General features: G+C 39.9%; 1 protein-coding gene across 1 annotated transcript in view; it reads left to right on the plus strand.

The window, feature by feature from the left end:
- LOC126237131 (mediator of RNA polymerase II transcription subunit 12) overlaps nt 1-19,884 on the plus strand; it is a 400,411-nt gene that overhangs the window by 13,229 nt on the left and 367,298 nt on the right. The window contains exons 4-6 of the mRNA XM_049946952.1: nt 6,819-7,010; nt 7,097-7,256; nt 17,201-17,448. Of these exons, the coding sequence (XP_049802909.1) occupies nt 6,819-7,010; nt 7,097-7,256; nt 17,201-17,448 (600 nt within the window). The remainder of the gene's footprint in view (nt 1-6,818; nt 7,011-7,096; nt 7,257-17,200; nt 17,449-19,884) is intronic.

Genomic DNA, 19,884 nt, shown 5'->3' on the forward strand with positions numbered 1-19,884 from the left:
CACGATTAACAGATAGAATAAAACTTCAGTGATTAAACAGAGTAATTGAATTATAATCTGTTTCTCTGTAATAAGACCACTGATTCAATACATCAAACAAGGTTGGCATCGTACAGGTGAGGGTGTTGTTGACAAATTATGAAGCCCACCATGCTAATCAGCCACTTTATTACAACATAAAAAAAAGAATTGTACGCATACCATACATGTGTTTGTGTAAAGGATTACAACTAATTAATGAGCCACAACTTGAGATCCACTCAAAAATACTTACATGCTAAGCAATACTCAGTACATGACAGCACATGAAAATTACAATATATATGTATTATCAATCCCTGTACAAAAGAAAAGTTCAGGTAACGCCACAGACAAGATTTGATACATGTTTTTAAGAGTAATTCATTTTTGGAGAAGTAACCAAATAAGAGCTTTAAGGGCCATCCAGCAGTAATATTCTGTCCATTGTGATGCACCACATACAGGGATGATTACTGCTAAATTGCACATTCCACACAGTATGCCTCACCCAACCCTACATCTGACTATAAACATTGGGTACAATCTGATCGTCATGTAGCACACCGCTTCAACATTCATGCACCATCAATACCAGGACACATACAGCATTAAATTTCTGTAGCCACATCTTTGCATGCTTCTTATCAGGATACTGTTAAATCTGTCACTTAACAACAAAGTGACAAGGTCTCTGGCCACACTCGGAATTCATTAATATGAGCTGTTGCAGTACTCAAAACTGCCACCCCCCAGCTAACCTAAAATTATATCCCATCATTGATTGAGATCCGACTTGCAATCGGCATCACTGAAGCCTTCAGTTTCAGTTGTTCCCCTTTTTCACAAAGTTAATCATACATTGACTGTGACTTTTACTTAATTTGTCAGCATTTCTGTGGATTTTTCAGTAATTGGAGTCCAAACAACATATGCAATATCCGGTCTTGTGCTTTGGGCCAAATATAAGGGTAAACCAAAGGTTTTCTGGTAACGAATGTGATGTAACATAAGTTCTTCCTTGCTTGTCAATTTTTTTCACATTTTTGTAGCCACAAACTAAGTTTGGGTGAATGTGGAATCAGATTGCAGTCATCCATACTAAATTTCTTGAGTACATTCACTACATATTCTGATTTTACCTTGTTTGCTATCACATCTGATTTTAATTTCAAAACACCAACTAATTTCACCAATGTCCCTCATCTTAAACTGATGATTAATTTTTCTTCCACTTATTATTTTTATTCCAGAAAAGTGCCTGTGTAAATGCCGAGAATGGGTGTAATTTGTTTCTCAGTTCTTTAGTAAATGCATGGATCATATGACTTATTTAGGTTCATTTTACATAATGTTATATCTAATTTCTAATACCAAACATGTGAGGCCTGTTTCCGACCGTACATTGCCTTCTTTAGTTTGCTAATCATCATCTGCTCCCCCTTCTTCGTGTAGCTTTCAGGTTGATGATTGTAAACTTCTTCGTTGAGATCATTAAATAGGAATGTGGTCTGAACATCCATGTGTTCAATGTCAGGATCAAATTCATCTGCGAAAACTAACAGGGTACAAAGTAAAAAATTATGGACAATGGGAATGAATATTTCATTAAAGTCTATCCCACATATCCGGGAATAGTCTTTTTGTGACAAAATGAGTGTTACATTGTTCAGTTTCACCATTTCCTGTTTCTTTGACTTTGAATACCCATTTGAACTGATTGCCAGTCCGCCTGAAGGTAATTTGATCAAAGTCCATGTCTCATTTTCAGGTAAGGTATTTGTCATTCAAGGCTTCCTTCCGTTGTTTAGAATCACCACATGTCATATGAATCTGGCTTAGTAACACTAGCAAAACAAGCGAAATCATCATTAAAATATGTGGAGTTCAATTCTCTTTGATGTGATGACTTTCTGATTTCTGCTTACAAGGGATATGCATCTCATTGATCAGAGTCACTGTTGACATTTTCATTCACCGTCTGCTCAATGTCACTGTGTCAGGTCAAGCTATTTTCAATTATGTTAATTATGCTGCCAGTTGAGGACCGTCCATACCTTTATTATTGGTCGAATTACCATTTGTGATGTTATTCCCAAAGCTGCAATTTGAATTTTCGATGAACTGCACATCAAGGGCCTTAGGAATTGTCTTTGGTGAATGTTGATAAATTACAAAGTTCACTTTTGAAGCTTCACAATAGCAAAAAAAGAAAAAGAAAAAAAAGGTGCTTTGGATTTGTTTTCTAACTTTGTTCATTTTTCTTTCAGTACGTACACAAATGCTCAGTATCAGAAGATTTGTAAGTTACTCAAATTCGTTTGCTGACTGCTCCACTACCCTTCAGGGGTAATTTTTTGAAGAGTTTTTGTCGGTGATCTGTTCATCAGTAAATTACTGTTTTCATTCTTCAGCACTAAAGTGTTTGCTTGGTCCTGCATCTGTTAACAGCAGACTTGCCTTATAAATGATCATCCAATCCAGGTGTTCTCCAACTCCGGTTTGTCCTAGTGTGCAAGAGATTGCAAGGGATTATGGTTTCATGTCATATTCCATTCATCTTTAACAATGCCTTCATACACTGATTGATAAATTCTTTTCCATTGTCTGGTTTGAAGTATTTTAATTTTTTGACCAGTTTCATTTTCTACTCATTCTTTGAACTCACTGAAAGTACCGCAGATTTCTTTTGTAACCATATGACTTTCTTTATGTATCATCATGGAAGTGAGATGATGATGTTGCTGTCACCACAAATCCATGCTCATTGGTCCACAACCATTGGAAGTACTGCATCAAGTAGACTGTTAAGAATATTTTACTGTTATGCTCGAAATTCATGGATCTAAATTGATGTTTATCCAATTCGATCAATTAGTCATCTTTTTCTTTAAGAAACACTTGCTTACATGATTCAAACCTTCCAGTTGTTGTTTTTGTAATTCATAATTGTAGAAAATTATATAATTATTGTTGTATATACCACATTGTAAATCATCAAACAAAATGCACAATTCATGTCTGGATGTTTGACTAAAATAGAGCAAATTTGTCCAGGGCTTGGAACATATGCAACATTAATAGTTTTTATCAACGTATTATTGTTGTCGTCACTAGTAACTGCAGGACGAACAATGCACTCTGTGATTGCTTGAAGATAGCTGTACTGCTACCATATTTTTTGTAATTGTCGTTGATTCAGAATTGTTGAAGGAGTCTCCTTTATTCCTCATATGTCACATACATTCAAAATCTGCAAACCAACCATCACTCAGATACAAAGTAAAAACAGTCAGTGCATATTTGTTTTCAGTTTTCATGGTATTTGTGAGAGAGTGTAGGAGATGAAAGTTAGTATGTTGGTAAGCACTGTCACAGCTTCAGTTCAGAGATAATAGAAGGGACAGAATGAGAACTAAAAGTGAACTAAAGACAAATATAATGAAAATTGGAATGAATAAGTCACTTAAGAAATAAGGGGAAAGGGAAAAAAAGGGATGAGGAAACAATTCCAAGTAGAGAGAGAGAGAGAGAGAGAGAGAGGAAAGAGAAATGAAAAATAAAGGTAAAGATAGGTCATTAGTAAGTAATTAAATACTGGTATTGGGGAAAAGGGAGAGGGGGGCGGGGAATTGTTAATGGTTGAGATTGATGGGATGTGAGGATACGTTGGACAGCAACTTCCCACCTCTGGATTTCAGGAGTGTTAGTAGTGAGTGGGAGGATCTAAATAGCATGTTTGGTGTAGCAGGCACCCAGGTTTCTTAAAACATTCTGTAGAGCAGGTTGTTTCAATGCTGTCCCATGGGGCACGGGCTCCATTGACCACCAGGCAGCTCACTTGTGGGCAGGCATACATAATACGGGCTGCCAACAGGTAGCCTTATTGCATGTGTTCTGTGCATGCATAACCCACTTGGCCACCCCTATCCGTATATTCACAGCCAGCGTAGTACAATTGCATAGGCTGTGTCCTAGCTGCCTGTCTGCCCAAACTTCATCTTTTCACCCACAGCTGCCTGTGTGTGTCCACTTGTCCATGTGCAGGCATTTGAGCAGTGACAAGGTGTTGTTGAGTTTTCTGGGTTACCCAGGGTGGATGGTTCTTCAGTGTCTGCTTATGCATTCAGCCAGTTTAGAAGTGTTCATTACTCTACAAAAATCTCTAGAGTGAGCACATATTACTTCTAATGGCTTACACGGTTTTACATGTTGCTGTAACCAAGTGAGGTGGCACAGTGGTTACCACACTGGACTCCCATTCAGGAGGACAGTCATCCTGATTAGGTTCCTTGGAAAGGGAACGGCCGACTTCCTTCCCCATTCTTTCGTAATCCAATGGGACCAGTGACCACACTGTTTGGTCCCCTCCCACGAATCAACCAACCAACCATGTTGCTTTGCCTTTAATGTGAGATTTTCAAATGGTGAGTGGAGTAAGTGGGGTCGAGGTGGACCTACATAGGAAAAAATGCAGGAGACAGGAATAATAATCTGGTTTTACAATGAATTTTAAGGGGATTAGGAGGGCAATAGAAGACAACGGTGTGGGAGTTGTCAGGAAGAGATGATCTCATTTCGATACTTGACTTGAGGAAATCATAACCTTGCCGGTGTAATGTATTGATGATGCATTTAAGCATTTTGGGTGGAAGGGGGCGTGTGAGTAGATAGCCTTAGAGATTTACATGTTACCTAGTACCGTCCATGCTTGGAGTGCCTGAACACAGACAATGCCAAAGCTATAACAGTCCCTAGTCAAGCTCTGACAGCATCCCCACAGCACTTACTGTTGCTTTTTAACACCCTCCTAACTTCCATAACATCCTTGTCAAACAATTATGCCATTTCCAGACCAATGCCCCTACCCCAATCTTCCTACCACTGTATTTGTTCCTACTGATAAACCCACCCCATTCACCCACCCTCTGCCACATACTCCAACCCTACCACTGGAAAATCCAACTACTTCAGAGGCAGAGCAGTATGCAAAATCAAACATTTTGTTTACTATCTAACATGTGTTGACCACATTTGTATAGGAATGATAACCACCAAAGTGGCTGTGCACATGAAATGGACACACAGAAATTGTTTGATATCTGGTATGCAGATCTCAAGAATTCTCTACAGTGTGCATCAAGAGATCTGAATGCATGCTGCACGAAACAAGTCATTAGATGCCCTGAATTATGTAGGTGGGAACCTTTTTTCCAATATATCCTCACATCTTGCATCCCCCGTGGACTTACCTTTTCCCAGTGGTAGAAACTCAGTATTTACTCATCTACATTTTTATTTTCATTTTCCCTTCTCTTCCTTTTTTTCTGTTTACCCCATATCCCCTTCTGTTTTTTTCCATTTCCTACTATTTCATAATTTGATTATTCATTGAGCTTCCTATTTAACCCTTTATTACTTCTCATCGTGGCCCTTCTATCATCTCTGCACTGAAAATGAAGGAGAACTGTCCACCTTGCAGATACCCAGTATCCAGTTGCTGAACATACTTTACAACAGACACTTACAAAGCTGCCCAATGGGACAAAGGTGCTGTGGTGCATTCGTCAGCTCTCAGTTGGATTATTCATGTAGCTCCCTCCTTAACCCTCACTTCTCATCCCGTCCCTTCTATCATCTCTGCACTGATGACATAGAAGAACTGTCCATCTAGCAAATACCCAGTATCCAGTTGCTGAATATGCTCTACAATAGAGTCTTCCAAAGCTGCCCTGTGGGACAAAAGTGCTGTGGAGCATTCGTCAGCTCACTTGTGGCCAGTCACAGCTAGTATAGGTTTAGCCCTATTGCATTGCATTCTGTGCATGCATGAACCACTTGGCTGCCCCTGCTCATGGGCACGAGGCCACAGTAGAATAGTTGTGTATGCTATAGCCTGTCTACCTGTTTGACAACACCGCAGCTGTTTGCCTACCCTTGCCTGCAGGTGCCAGGCTGCCCAGTGGCGGGCACTCGAGCTGGAATGACCTACTCTAGAGCCCAACTCCAGAGACATGCATTCCTGCTACACTATATCGGCCATTTGGATCCTCCTACCTGTTACTAATTTCTTTGAACTATGGAGATGGGGCCTTTCTTTCCAACATATCTATGCATCCTGGTATCCTTTTGGTCTTAACCACCATTAACATAAAATTTCCTCTTTTTTCTTTATTTTGTATTTTTAATTATGTATATTTATCATATTTATTATTATTTATATGGCTTTTTAAATTTTTCTTTGGCACAGTTTACTTCTTCATCTTAATTTTATTCCCAATCTCCAGCCTCTTCCCTCTCCCATTGGTCTCCCCCCCCCCCCCAATACTCTTATCCTCTTAGTTCTTAATTGCAATAGTCATTTCATTTCACTGCCTTTTAATTGATATTTACATCTCACTCTGTCCTTGACATCTCTGGACTGAAGTTGACCCAGTACTTACCAATAAACTCTCTTTAATATCCTGCTCTGCCTGATGCCTGTTCCTTCATCCTTGGTTCCCCTTATCCTCACATCAGTTGAGTGCCTCTAATCGAGGGATCTGGCTGATATTACCTTCCTTTATAACTTCCCCCATCAAATCCTCTTTTCTCACCAACGAAGGGACTGGTAGTTTCAAAGGCTGGGATAGTTTTGTGTCGTTTACTTTTTTATGTGTGTCTATTGACAGTACTAAACATTTTTCCTCTTGAACGTATACACTCACAAGCAATTCTGGCTCATAATTTTGTGAATCATAAATTTCTAGGCAATAATGTGTGGTGCTAGTGAGCTTACAAAATGTGACCAATCTTTACAGGTGGGTGCATACTTCAATGCTATACTCACAAAGAAAGAAGAAATAAATACATTACCAGATACTGGCCGGAAGAGACAGCAGATTAACCCAAAAGACAATTTTTGGCCAGCCACAGCTCGAACAAAAAATGCTGTTGAAGCATGGTTCAAAGACCTGGCTGGTAGTAAGCCACTTAGTAGTTTATCAAAAAAGGTAAATCAGTCAGTTTTATCAGTATATTATAAGCCTGTTTAATTTACAGTCATATAATATAAAACAATTACTTGTATTTTTCCCAGGCACCAAATTTTAATAAGAAAGAGGAAATCTTTATGATGTTGTGTGAATATCAAGTTCCAATGCTTCGTGCTGCCTGGTTTATTAAACTAAGCTATGCATATACTGTGGCTGTTTCGGAAGTCAAAATCAAAAAACGCCAACTTCCTGATCCTTCTCAAGGTACAGTATGGTAAATTGAGTGCCATTTTTATAATGTTAAGACATTCACTCCAACTCGAAATGTGTCTAGTGAAATACTTAGTGCTTCATTTTGTTCTGTGTTACTCTCTAACGTTCCTTCTCCCATCACTTCCTAACAGTAAGGTGTTTATGTGAAGAATGTGAATGGAAACAGTAGCACTGAAAGAACTGGATCCAACTGGGAATGAGAAATCCAGTTTTTATCAGTGGTTTCTATATTTCAGGGTAGGGCATGTTTCCTGTTATGTTTACACTGATGAGGCAGAACATTATGACTACTGCCCACCGTGAAGTATGCTGCCTGGTCGCATAGCAGGCATGTGACGCTATAAGGGAAGTATATAAGTAGAGCAGAGATTAATGGGGAGTCATTCTAGTGACGATACAGGTCAGTAATGGGGAACTGTACTGACATGTGACTTCGACAAAGGCAAATTGTTACTGCTTGACATCTAGAATGAGCATTTCAAAAACAGTGAAGCTGGTCAACTGTTCACGTGCTCCTGTCATGAGCACCTGTGGTCCCTCTGCTTGATGTATTACCTGTCATTGGTGGTAATGTCCGTCACAAATAACTGTCTGTGTTACAGTGCAAAGAATTGTGCTATAGTGGTTTCAGGAACATCTTGATGTCTGACTGGAACCTGTTGGAATACATCTGGGATGCTATTCGATACCAGTTACGCACCCACAAACCAGTGGCCTGTGATTTATGGGAATTGTGTGTACACATCTGATACTACATACCTCCAGAAACATACCAAGCAGTTGTTGAGTACATGCCATGCATTATTGCTGCTTTATGGTGTTCCAAAGTGGACCAACACTCTTTTTTAAGCAAATGGTCATAATGTTTTGGCTCATTGGTGTATTGCCTTCCTGACTTGGGTAAAACATTAACAGGGAATGGAGTGACATTCCTCATAAAAGAAAAGACCTCAGAACTTCTAAAGTCATCATATCCATAAGTACCAGCTGTATGAGTTGAGGTGGAGAGCAACTGTAGTAAAACTACTCCAAGTTTAGTTTAGGTTAGCTATTTACATTTTTACAATTATAGTATACATTCTCAATGAGATATATTGCATTTGTTGACCATTTATGTATTATCTCAAGTTACTTTTGTGTGTGTGTGTGTGTGTGTGTACACACACACACACACACACACACACACACACACACACAGTCTCGCTCTTTAAAAAGCACTATGTTATTAAATATTCAAAAACTCTTCATTGGAGTAGAAGTTGTTAAACAGGTATGTTTTCAGTGTGTGTGTGTGTGTGTGTGTGTGTGTGTGTGTGTGTGTGTGTGTGTAAGAGGGGGGTTTAAATGTGTCTGTTGATGCTCAGTGCCTCTTGTGTGGTGAGCAGCAGTCTAATCTAATTTATACTCCTATTTTACAATGAGGAGCCAAATAGCTTCCCCTATGACAATGCAGCTCAGTATGGCACACTTCAGCTGTCATTACTAGGCACACACATTGTTTGGGTGCATTATAATTTATGTTGTTTATTAACCTCATTGTAATTTGCCATAATATTATCTGAATTTTCCATCGGTGCTTGCCAGAACATGTCAATAATATTAAAAAGGAAAACACTTCCTAATGGTCTGCAAAATTATATTTATTTGGTTATGAACCAGCTTTCAGCTTCTCAGGCCATATTAAGGTGATAATTGAATGTCAAAAATACAGATAAACATGATGTGTGACATTCACATGTAGTATTTGTGTGAAAGATATAAAAATGAAACACAGTGTTTTCATAGTAAAGTGTTATATTTTTTACCGCATAAAAATAATTACATAAAAAAATCACTTCCAGCAATGACTACAGCGCTACCCTGATCAGTAATATGCTATGAAAAAAGGAAATGCATAAAATTATGCGACTTCTGCATGCTGCCCAACAGCAGTCACTCAGTAGTTACAAAGCCTGTCCCAAAGTCGTATATATTGGCAATATTTCAGACAACCTTACAAAAAAAGTTAAAGTCTCATAGTACAGACATGCATTTTATAATACCAGTAGCATATCCAAATTTTTATTCAGTAGTAAAGACAGATTACAACTCTTGGCATAGAGTGGTATGTACAAAATCACGTGGAAACAGTGTGAAAAAATACACTGCTGGAAAAAAATTAGTACATGTGGAAAGACGATGTCAGTTTTTATGTGATGAAATATATGCCACTTGGGGGATAGTAGAGTACTGAAAATGGTTTCAATATCATCTGCCAACAGATAACATAGTGACATAGCTACCAGACTGCCATCTGTGTCTACCCTTTATTAGGGGATGCTCACTGCCAGAAGGCTCAGTGTGGTGAAAATGTGTAAAGCAAGCAGGAAACCTTGTCATGGAGACACTCGTGCTCCAAACTGCCAATAAGTGAGTTTGAAAGAGGTCAGATTGTGGCCTTCTGAGTGGTGGGTTGATCCTTTCGGAGAACTACCACACAAGTTGCTTGTGCTGCATCTATCAGTGGTCACATGAACATTCTCACACCCGTAGATGATGTTTTGGACACCCACACAGCACAGACGCCCGCCAGGATCGTCATATTGTAAGGGCAGCAATGGCAGATTGTACAGCACAGACAAAAGGGCTTGCGAGCCCAGATGTGTCAAAATGAACGTTTGGGAACTGATAGCTCTCGTGTTTCTGGAGTGGACACTAACCAACACTCGATATGTGCAGGTGTTGTTAGACCCATTCTGTTGCTGTTCTTGCAACAGGAAGATGATGTATTGTTGCAGCCAGATAATGCTCACCCACACACTGCCCATGAAACTGAATGTACTCTGCAAGACATGCAGTAACTTCCCTGGCCAGAGCAGTCTTTGGACTTGGCTCCTATCGAGCACATATGAGATAAGATGGGACAAGAAGTGACTCGTGTGACTTGTCAACTAACAACTCTTTTTGTGAACAGGTTGAGCAGGTGTGGCATAATGTATTCCAGGACAGTATTCACCATTTGTGCAATTGAATGGCTGCCAGAGTCAACGCCTGCTTTGCCACCTGTGGAGGCAATGGGTGTTTCAGGATGGATTGATACCTGGTACATCAAAATTCCTTATGCTATTGATCTGTTAATCTAATATTTTTGTGTACTCCATATGCACTGTAGGGACAATAAATCTTGAGTGAATAGCAAACCCCTAAAAGGGTGTCCTTTTTTCTGGTAGTGTATAAAACTGACCAGTCAGGAATAGCTGTGGTAATTAGGCTAACTAAATTGAGGGCATTGGAAGATAAAGGAAGAAAGATTTATCATTTAACAGAAAACCATTCACATGACATGTAAATTTTTACATTCTGTTAAGAAAAGCTAAACGACAACCATACTGGAAGGATTGGAAATCAACAAACATATGACACAGAGGGCCAGCTTAGTTTTAAATGAGCAGACTCAATTTCCTTTTTCCCCTTTATTAAGTTAAGTTTTTGTTACAAATACTAGAGTCAGACTGTAAATCATTTTATTTCTTGTCAGTTATTAAATGGATCTCCACATAAAAAATTTTGTTTTCCCCATATTTTTAAGTTGTTGTTTGTTGTTGTGGTCTTCAGTCCTGAGACTGGTTTGATGCAGCTCTCCATGCTACTCTATCCTGTGCAAGCTTCTTCATCTCCCAGTACCTACTGCAATCTACATCCTTCTGAATCTGCTTAGTGTATTCATCTCTTGGTCTCCCCCTACGATTTTTACCCTCCACGCTGCCCTCCAATACTAAATTTGTGATCCCTTGATGCCTCAGAACATGTCCTACCAACCGATCCCTTCTTCTGGTCAAGTTGTGCCACAAACTCCTCTTCTCCCCAATCCTATTCAGTACTTCCTCATTAGTTATGTGATCTACCCATCTAATCTTCAGCATTCTTCTGTAGCACCACATTTCGAAAGCTTCTATTCTCTTCTTGTCCAAACTATTTACCGTCCATGTTTCACTTCCATACATGGCTACACTCCATACAAATACTTTCAGAAATGACTTCCTGACACTTAAATCTATACTCGATGTTAACAAATTTCTCTTCTTCAGAAACGCTTTCCTTGCCATTGCCAGTCTACATTATATATCCTCTCTACTTCGACCATCATCAGTTATTTTGCTCCCCAAATAGCAAAACTCCTTTACTACTTTAAGTGTCTCATTTCCTAATCTAATACCCTCAACATCATCCGACTTAATTCGACTACATTCCATTATCCTCGTTTTGCTTTTGTTGATGTTCATTTTATATCCTCCCTTCAAGACACCATCCATTCCGTTCAACTGCTCTTCCAAGTCCTTTGCTGTCTCTGACAGAATTGCAATGTCATCGGCGAACCTCAAAGTTTTTATTTCTTCTCCATGGATTTTAATACCTACTCCGAATTTTTCTTTTGTTTCCTTTACTGCTTGCTCAATATACAGATTGAATAACATCGGGGAGAGGCTACAACCCTGTCTTACTCCCTTCCCAACCACTGCTTCCCTTTCATGTCCCTCAACTCTTATAACTGCCATCTGGTTTCTGTACAAATTGTAAATAGCCTTTCGCTCCCTGTATTTTACCCCTGCCACCTTTAGAATTTGAAAGAGAGTATTCCAGTCAACATTGTCAAAAGCTTTCTCTAAGTCTACAAATGCTAGAAACGTACGTTTGCCTTTCCTTAATCTTTCTTCTAAGATAAGTCGTAAGGTCAGTACTGCCTCACGTGTTCCAGTATTTCTACGGAATCCAAACTGATCTTCCCCGAGGTCGGCTTCTACTAGTTTTTCCATTCGTCTATAAAGAATTTGTGTTAGTATTTTGCAGCTGTGGCTTATTAAACTGATTGTTCGGTAATTCTCACATCTGTCAACACCTGCTTTCTTTGGGATTGGAATTATTATATTCTTCTTGAAGTCTGAGGGTATTTCGCCTGTTTCATACATCTTGCTCACCAGATGGTAGAGTTTTGTCAGGACTGGCTCTCCCAAGGCCGTCAGTAGTTCCAATGGAATGTTGTCTACTCCGGGAGCCTTGTTTCGACTCAGGTCTTTCAGTGCTCTGTCAAACTCTTCACGCAGTATCGTATCTCCCATTTCATCTTCATCTACATCCTCTTCCATTTCCATAATATTGTCCTCAAGTACATCGCCCTTGTATAGACCCTCTATATACTCCTTCCACCTTTCTGCTTTCCCTTCTTTGCTTAGAACTGGGTTTCCATCTGAGCTCTTGATGTTCATACAAGTGGTTCTCTTATCTCCAAAGGTCTCTTTAATTTTCCTGTAGGCCGTATCTATCTTACCCCTAGTGAGATAAGCTTCTACATCCTTACATTTGTCCTCTAGCCATCCCTGCTTAGCCATTTTGCACTTCCTGTCGATCTCATTTTTGAGACGTTTGTATTCCTTTTTGCCTGCTTCATTTACTGCATTTTTACATTTTCTCCTTTCATCAATTAAATTCAATATTTCTTCTGTTACCCAAGGATTTCTACTAGCCCTCGTCTTTTTACCTACTTGATCGTCTGCTGCCTTCACTACTTCATCCCTCAAAGCTACCCATTCTTCTTCTACTGTATTTCTTTCCCCCATTCCTGTCAATTGTTCCTTTATGCTCTCCCTGAAACTCTGTACAACCTCTGGTTCTTTCAGTTTATCCAGGTCCCATCTCCTTAAATTCCCACCTTTTTTGCAGTTTCTTCAGTTTTAATCTACAGGTCATAACCAATAGATTGTGGTCAGAATCCACATCTGCCCCTGGAAATGTCTTACAATTTAAAACCTGGTTCCTAAATCTCTGTCTTACCATTATATAATCTATCTGATACCTTTTAGTATCTCCAGGGTTCTTCCATGTATACAACCTTCTGTCATGATTCTTAAACCAAGTGTTAGCTATGATTAAGTTGTGCTCTGTGCAAAATTCTGCCAGGTGGCTTCCTCTTTCATTTCTTAGCCCCAATCCATATTCACCTACTACGTTTCCTTCTCTCCCTTTTCCTACACTCGAATTCCAGCAGTCACCAATGACTATTAAATTTTCGTCTCCCTTCACTATCTGAATAATTTCTTTTATTTCATCATACATTTCTTCAATTTCTTCGTCATCTGCAGAGCTAGTTGGCATATAAACTTGTACTACTGTAGTAGGTGTGGGCTTCGTATCTATCTTGGCCACAATAATGCGTTCACTAAGCTGTTTGTAGTAGCTTAGCCGCGTTCCTATTTTCCTATTCATTATTAAACCTACTCCTGCATTACCCCTATTTGACTTTGTGTTTATAACCCGGTAGTCACCTGACCATAAGTCTTGTTCCGCCTGCCACCGAACTTCACTAATTCCCACTATATCTAACTTTAACCTATCCATTTCCCTTTTCAAATTTTCTAACCTACCTGCCCGATTAAGGGACCTGACATTCCACGCTCCGATCCGTAGAACGCCAGTTTTCTTTCTCCTGATAACAACATCCTCTTGAGTAGTCCCCGCCCGGAGATCCGAATGGGGGACTATTTTACCTCCGGAATATTTTACCCAAGAGGACGCCATCATCATTTAATCATACAGTAAAGCTGCATGCCCTCGGGAAAAATTACGCCGGTAGTTTCCCCTTGCTTTCAGCCGTCCACAGTACCAGCACAGCAAGGCCGTTTTGGTTATTGTTACAAGGCCAGATCAGTCAATCATCCAGACTGTTGCCCTTGCAACTACTGAAAAGGCTGCTGCCCCTCTTCAGGAACCACACGTTTGTCTGGCCTCTCAACAGATACCCCTCCGTTGTGGTTGCACCTACGGTATGGCTATCTGTATCGCTGAGGCACGCAAGCCTCCCCACCAACGGCAAGGTCCATGGTTCATGGGGGGATTTTTAAGTTATGGAATTATTTTTGTTTGGCAAAAATGTAAAGTTTACCTATGTAAACACTCTGTGTCTTTTTGTATCTTCTGTTCATATAATATCTGTGTATCTCACACATCGTGTTTATCTACGTTTGAGACATTCAGTTGCCATCTGAAAATGACCTGAGAAGCTGAAAGCCAATTTGTGACCAAGTAAATGTAATTTTGCAACATGAGGAAAGTTTTTTTTTATAAATGTTTGTCATAGTATTAGGAATTCTTTTTTTTTTAGTTTTCTTTCTTTGATATACAATAACTGTATGAATGTACTGAAAGTATGATGGAGTCCTATGGATGAAAATAATGAACCAATGGCAACCTTCACTGAAGAGCCAAAGAAACTGGTACACCTGCCTAATATTGTGTAGGGCCCCTGCGAGTATGCAGAAGTGCCACAAAATGATGTGGCATGGGTTCAACTAATATCTGAAGTAATGCTGGAGGGAATTGACACCATGAATCCTGCAGGGCTGCCCATAAATCTGTAAGAGTAGGGGAGTTGGTTGGTTGATTTGAGGGAGGGAATAAACAGCGAGGTCATCGATCCTGTCAGATTAGGGTAGGATGGGAAAGGAAGTCGGCCATGCCCTTTCAAAGGAATCATCCTGCAGTGGCCAGAAGCGACATAGGGAAATCACAGAAAACCTAAATTTTGATGGCCGGATGCAGGTTTGAACCATCGTCCTCCCGAATGCGAATCCAGTGTGCTAACCACTGCACACCTCGCTTGGTAAGAGTAGAAGGGGGTGGGAATCTTTTCTGAACAGCATGTTGCAAGACATCCCAGATATGCTCAATAATGGTCATGTCTGGGTGGTTTGGTGGCCAGCGGAAGTGTTTAAACTCAGAAGAGTGTTCCTGGAGCCACTCTGTAGCAATTCTGGATGTGTGGGGTGTCGCATTGTCCTACTGGAATTGCCCAAGTCCGTCAGAATGCACAATGGACATGAATGGATGCAGGTGATCAGACAGGATTGTTATGTATGTGTCACCTGTCAGAGTTTTATCAAGATGTATCAGGGGTCTCATATCACTCCAACTGCATACACCCCAGACCATTACAGAGCCTCCACCAGCTTGATCATCCTGCTGACATGCAGCGTCCATGGGTTCATGCGGTTGTCTCCATATCTGTACATGTCCATCCTCTCCGTACAATTTGAAATGAGACACGTCTGACCAGGCAATAGTTTTCCAGTCATCAGCAGTCCAATGTCGGTGTTGGTGGGCCCAGGCAAGGCATAAAGCTTTATGTCGTGCAGTCATCAAGGGTACCCAAGTGGGCCTTCAGCTCTGAAAGCCCCATATCGATGATGTTTCATTGAATGGTGCGGCAGAGGGATTGCTTAGAGCCAGGTCCCATGTTCATTGTCAAGATAGAATCAGATAGTACACTAGAAGTGGTAGTGCTTGATTAAACTACTTGGTCCCGACCACATCACCCGAGGCTGGATTTCTATTGATGCGAAACCAGTAGTGACGTTTTAATAAAAGTATTTTGACAGCCAGTGTGAGAGATGTTGTTCATCATGTGAAATTTTGCAGATGTGTCTGTACATGAAACATTTAAGAGCCATCAAGGCTGAAATGTGAAAAATGGGTGTTCAGAATCATAAAGAAATATTTGTATGTTTTGAAATTTAGTGACTCATGAAAGAGTGTGAATGTGATCATTAAATATATGGGGACTGTAAAATTTCATTGTAGAGTTTTATAATTGAGATTTTCAAGCAATGAGACTCTTTTACAGATCAAAAACAACACAAAACAGCGTACCCTGCCTTATAAAAATGTAAGGCATCCAGAAGGGGAGGATGAAACGATATGAAACTTCACTGGTTGGGAGGTTATGTGACGTCATTTTAGTGATTATAAAATTGAGTCAAATTTATAAAGAACTTCATAGTGTGACCTCACTTATCAGAGTGCCTTTGCATCCCTTCTGACCTGGATGCATGTACTGATTCTGCTGGTAAGGATGCCATAAACCTATTGTATCCTCTCCAAGGTAAACTGGCCCACAAACATTGTAACTGGTCCTTGATATCCAGGAGACTGACACAGGCATGTAGTTGATGTTCGAACTTGTCCCACACACGTTCTTTTGGGGCAGATCTGGAGATCTTGTTGTCCTTGGGAGTGCCTCAACATCATGCAGACAGTTTGTAGAGATATGTGTCATGTGGATAAACATTTTCCTGTTGAAAAGCGGCACCATGATACTATTGCATGAGAGCAAACACATTGCATGATGTTCATGACATACATGTGCAGTCAGTGTTTCCTCAGTCATTACTAGCTGAGGCCTGAACTCATACCCAATGGGTCTCCAAATGACGACACCAGGAATAACACTGCTGTACCTCTCCAAAACATTGGAAGAATGGGGCCTCTTTCCAGGTTGCCACCATATTCATCAGTGATGGTCATGCAGGGTAGTGCAGAACTGTGCTTAATTGCTGAACGCAGTGCAATGCTGTTCGTCAGCAATCCATGTTTCCTGGTCATGGCACCATTCCAAACACAACTGTTTGTGTTGTTTTAATGATGGCGTATGCAAGCGGTGGTAATTCCATAGTCCGGCTGCAGCTAGTCTCCAACCAATGCTGCAGGATTACAGAGAATGTTGTATGGAGTCCATTACTTGTTCTTGAATGGCAGGCTTAGATGTGAAGGGGTTACAGTGTGCTTGGTGCACAATACGGTGATCTTTTCTTTGGTGGTTAATCATGGTTGACTGCAATTTTGATGATGACTCTTCCTGCCCTTATGTTTCCACACAGCCATACATTGGGCGACTGTCACATCCAAACGCCCCACAAATCTGTTTATTGTACAATTCAACTAGCTGGCAAAATGGAGATGCACAGTGAAGCACCTTTCAAACTCAGGTAAACCTCTAGAGAATTATTTACTTGTTTCTCGAGTTGACTTTATTTATGTGAAGTTAAGTGTTATGCTTTAACTTCTTTTTCCTTATAAAAGTCTGCAGAGTTGAATACTTCACCTTAAGCTTATTTATTTGTCTGCAGAATGGACTGGAACACTCATCAAGTTCCTGAAGGATCAATTAACAAAGCTTCAAGAATATTATCAGCAGTCATGTTCAGGAGGTGGGGGTGCAGGCTCCACGCCGACAACAGCAAGCACTCAGCCAGGAGCTTCTCCTGCCTCTCAGACATCGCAGTCACAAACTCAGGGCTCCTCTATGAGTGATGAACTACGTACCAACTTACGGCAGTGGCATTACTGCGTGCAACTTGCCAAGTATCTTTATGAGGTTTGTTTTTTCTTACATTTCTTCTTCTGTTTTTGTTTACTGTACAATTGATGAGCAGTCAGGAAGATAAACATAATTATATTTATTGGAGTACCTGCCAAGCAATATGCTGTTGTGATTCCAAAACATAATGAAGATTTGTGTGCACAGAGATTTTATACCAGTAACTCAAAATATGTCAATTACAATCCAGCTACTTGTTTTATGATATGCTTGCTCTGTGGCTTTAATGTTTTTACCTACTTAGTTGACATTCAAATGATTTGAAAGGAGCTTTTTTTACTATGTAAACTATTCCACTGTAGTAAGAAGTAATCAAGGAATTCTTAAAATTTCCATTCTGTGTAAAAGATGATGTGTTGATAAGATTTGACATTGTTTCTACTGAAATTTCCATGCTGACTTACTGCATATTTTATAGCCATGGGTTTATTACAAGAGCAAATGTAAGAGGGCTGGAAGAAATTTCTCAGTCTGCCAGTGAGAGACCATGTTCTTATATGTAACAAATATGTTTGTTTTTCAACATAGTAAATTTTTTATGTCAGTGCACTTCGTCCATCCTTTATCCAGTTTGCAGATGCCATTTCTGAAGTGAGGTTTGTAAAGGACTACCAAAACCTCATGGTTGGATACAAAATGTATTTCAGTCTAGAGTGTTTATTAACAGCTGATGACTGCTGTATTTAACTTGTGTGGCAATGTTTTGACTGCTTGGGCAACATCTGTTCTAGACCTATAATTCCATGCAGTTACACCTAACACTATGCCTTAATGCTCCCTTATTAGCCTGGTGTAGAGATTCAACCTTGCAACTCATGTGACTTATCTCAGGGTCCAGCCATGATTTCTTTAAGTCAAGTGGCTATAAAACAAAACACTGCGTCTATACATAAATAAAGTGTAGACTGGTTCCATTTGACTCTGTATATTGCCGTAAACTTTCGCAAATGGTTAAACATTATGTGGGAAGTTACTACTCTCAGAACCAACTAATATTACTCTCTCAAAGACCTCTCATTAATGTGTCTGTGAATAGTATATAACAACAATTGCTTATAGTCATATTCATCTTCCTTGCAGCCAGAGATCTTCCATGGTACCAGAGTGCCTTCATTACTCCTTGCTCCACTGAAATTACAAATGCTCCCCAGGAGGTAGACTCCGCACTTGTTGAGTAATACTTTCCCATAGTATGTGGCCTGATGTTTACAAACTAATTGTGACCACACACATTTTTACTCTAAGCTCTATATTTGATGTACATGATAATGCCCTTCCATGGATGGCATGGATTACTAAAAGTCATCATTTTGTTTAAATGTGGCAGTCTGTGGAAGTCATAAATTGCCAATTGGCTGCATACAACAATTTGTCCCTTTTCCATTTTTCCATCAAATTTAGTGTGTTCCAGGAAATATTGACCATAATATTTTTGGCAGATGAAATCAGCTTCACTTTTTGGTACTGGGCCACTGACTTGCATCCACTGATTTACCTTTGACCACTGCTTCATTTCTGGTAGGGATTCATGGATCCAAGTCTGAACCACAGTAAGCAATTAGCACTTAAATAAGTTGGATCTTTGTAAAATAGGCCAAATGTTGTAATGGTTTTTGCACTTTCTTTTGGTCAGCATTCAGCATGTATGGAACCATCTTTTACAAAAGCCTATTTTGCACATAGAATGTATGATATTAATTGTTTCGATGTGCGAATCGTATCAGTTATTTCACATGCCTGTAGTCATGGATAATAATAATAATAATAATAATAATAATAATAATAATAATAATAATAATGTCGTGTGACAAGGGCATCCCATTGGGTAGACCGCTCGCCTGGTGCAAGTCTTTCGATTTGACGCCACTTCGGCGACTTGAGCATCGATGGGGATAAAATGATGATGATTGGGACAACACAACACCCAGTCCTTGAGCGGAGAAAATCTCCGACCCAGCCGGGAATCGAACCCAGGCCCTTAGGTTTGACAGTCTATCGCGCTGACCACTCAGCTACCAGGGGCGGACGTAGTCATGGATAATCTGATACCATATTATACATTTTCTCAGTGTTTTCATTTGTGGTTGCAGTTATGGGATGCGTTCCACAAGACTCATTCTAAGAGAAATATGTCTACATTTGAATTTGTTGTTATGATCCATCAAGTCATCTCCAACTCCTGGTGATATGATGAACGATACCCCTCCATACATCCCTGGACATTACCTTGGTTGTCAGTTCTTCCAGATCATTCCAGTGCTTTCATTGTCCATCTTCTTCTTGGTTTTACTCTATATCTTTGACCTTCCATTCTTCGGAACATACTTGGTGAGCCTTCTCCTCTGATAATATGCCCAAAGTATATTAATTTCATCTGAGGTATTTTGACCTCTGAAGGTAGTTTTTTTTTTCCAGGGCCATTTTATTTATTTA

The sequence above is a fragment of the Schistocerca nitens genome, chromosome 2 (genome assembly GCF_023898315.1).
Source record: "Schistocerca nitens isolate TAMUIC-IGC-003100 chromosome 2, iqSchNite1.1, whole genome shotgun sequence".
Lineage (NCBI taxonomy): Eukaryota > Metazoa > Arthropoda > Insecta > Orthoptera > Acrididae > Schistocerca > Schistocerca nitens.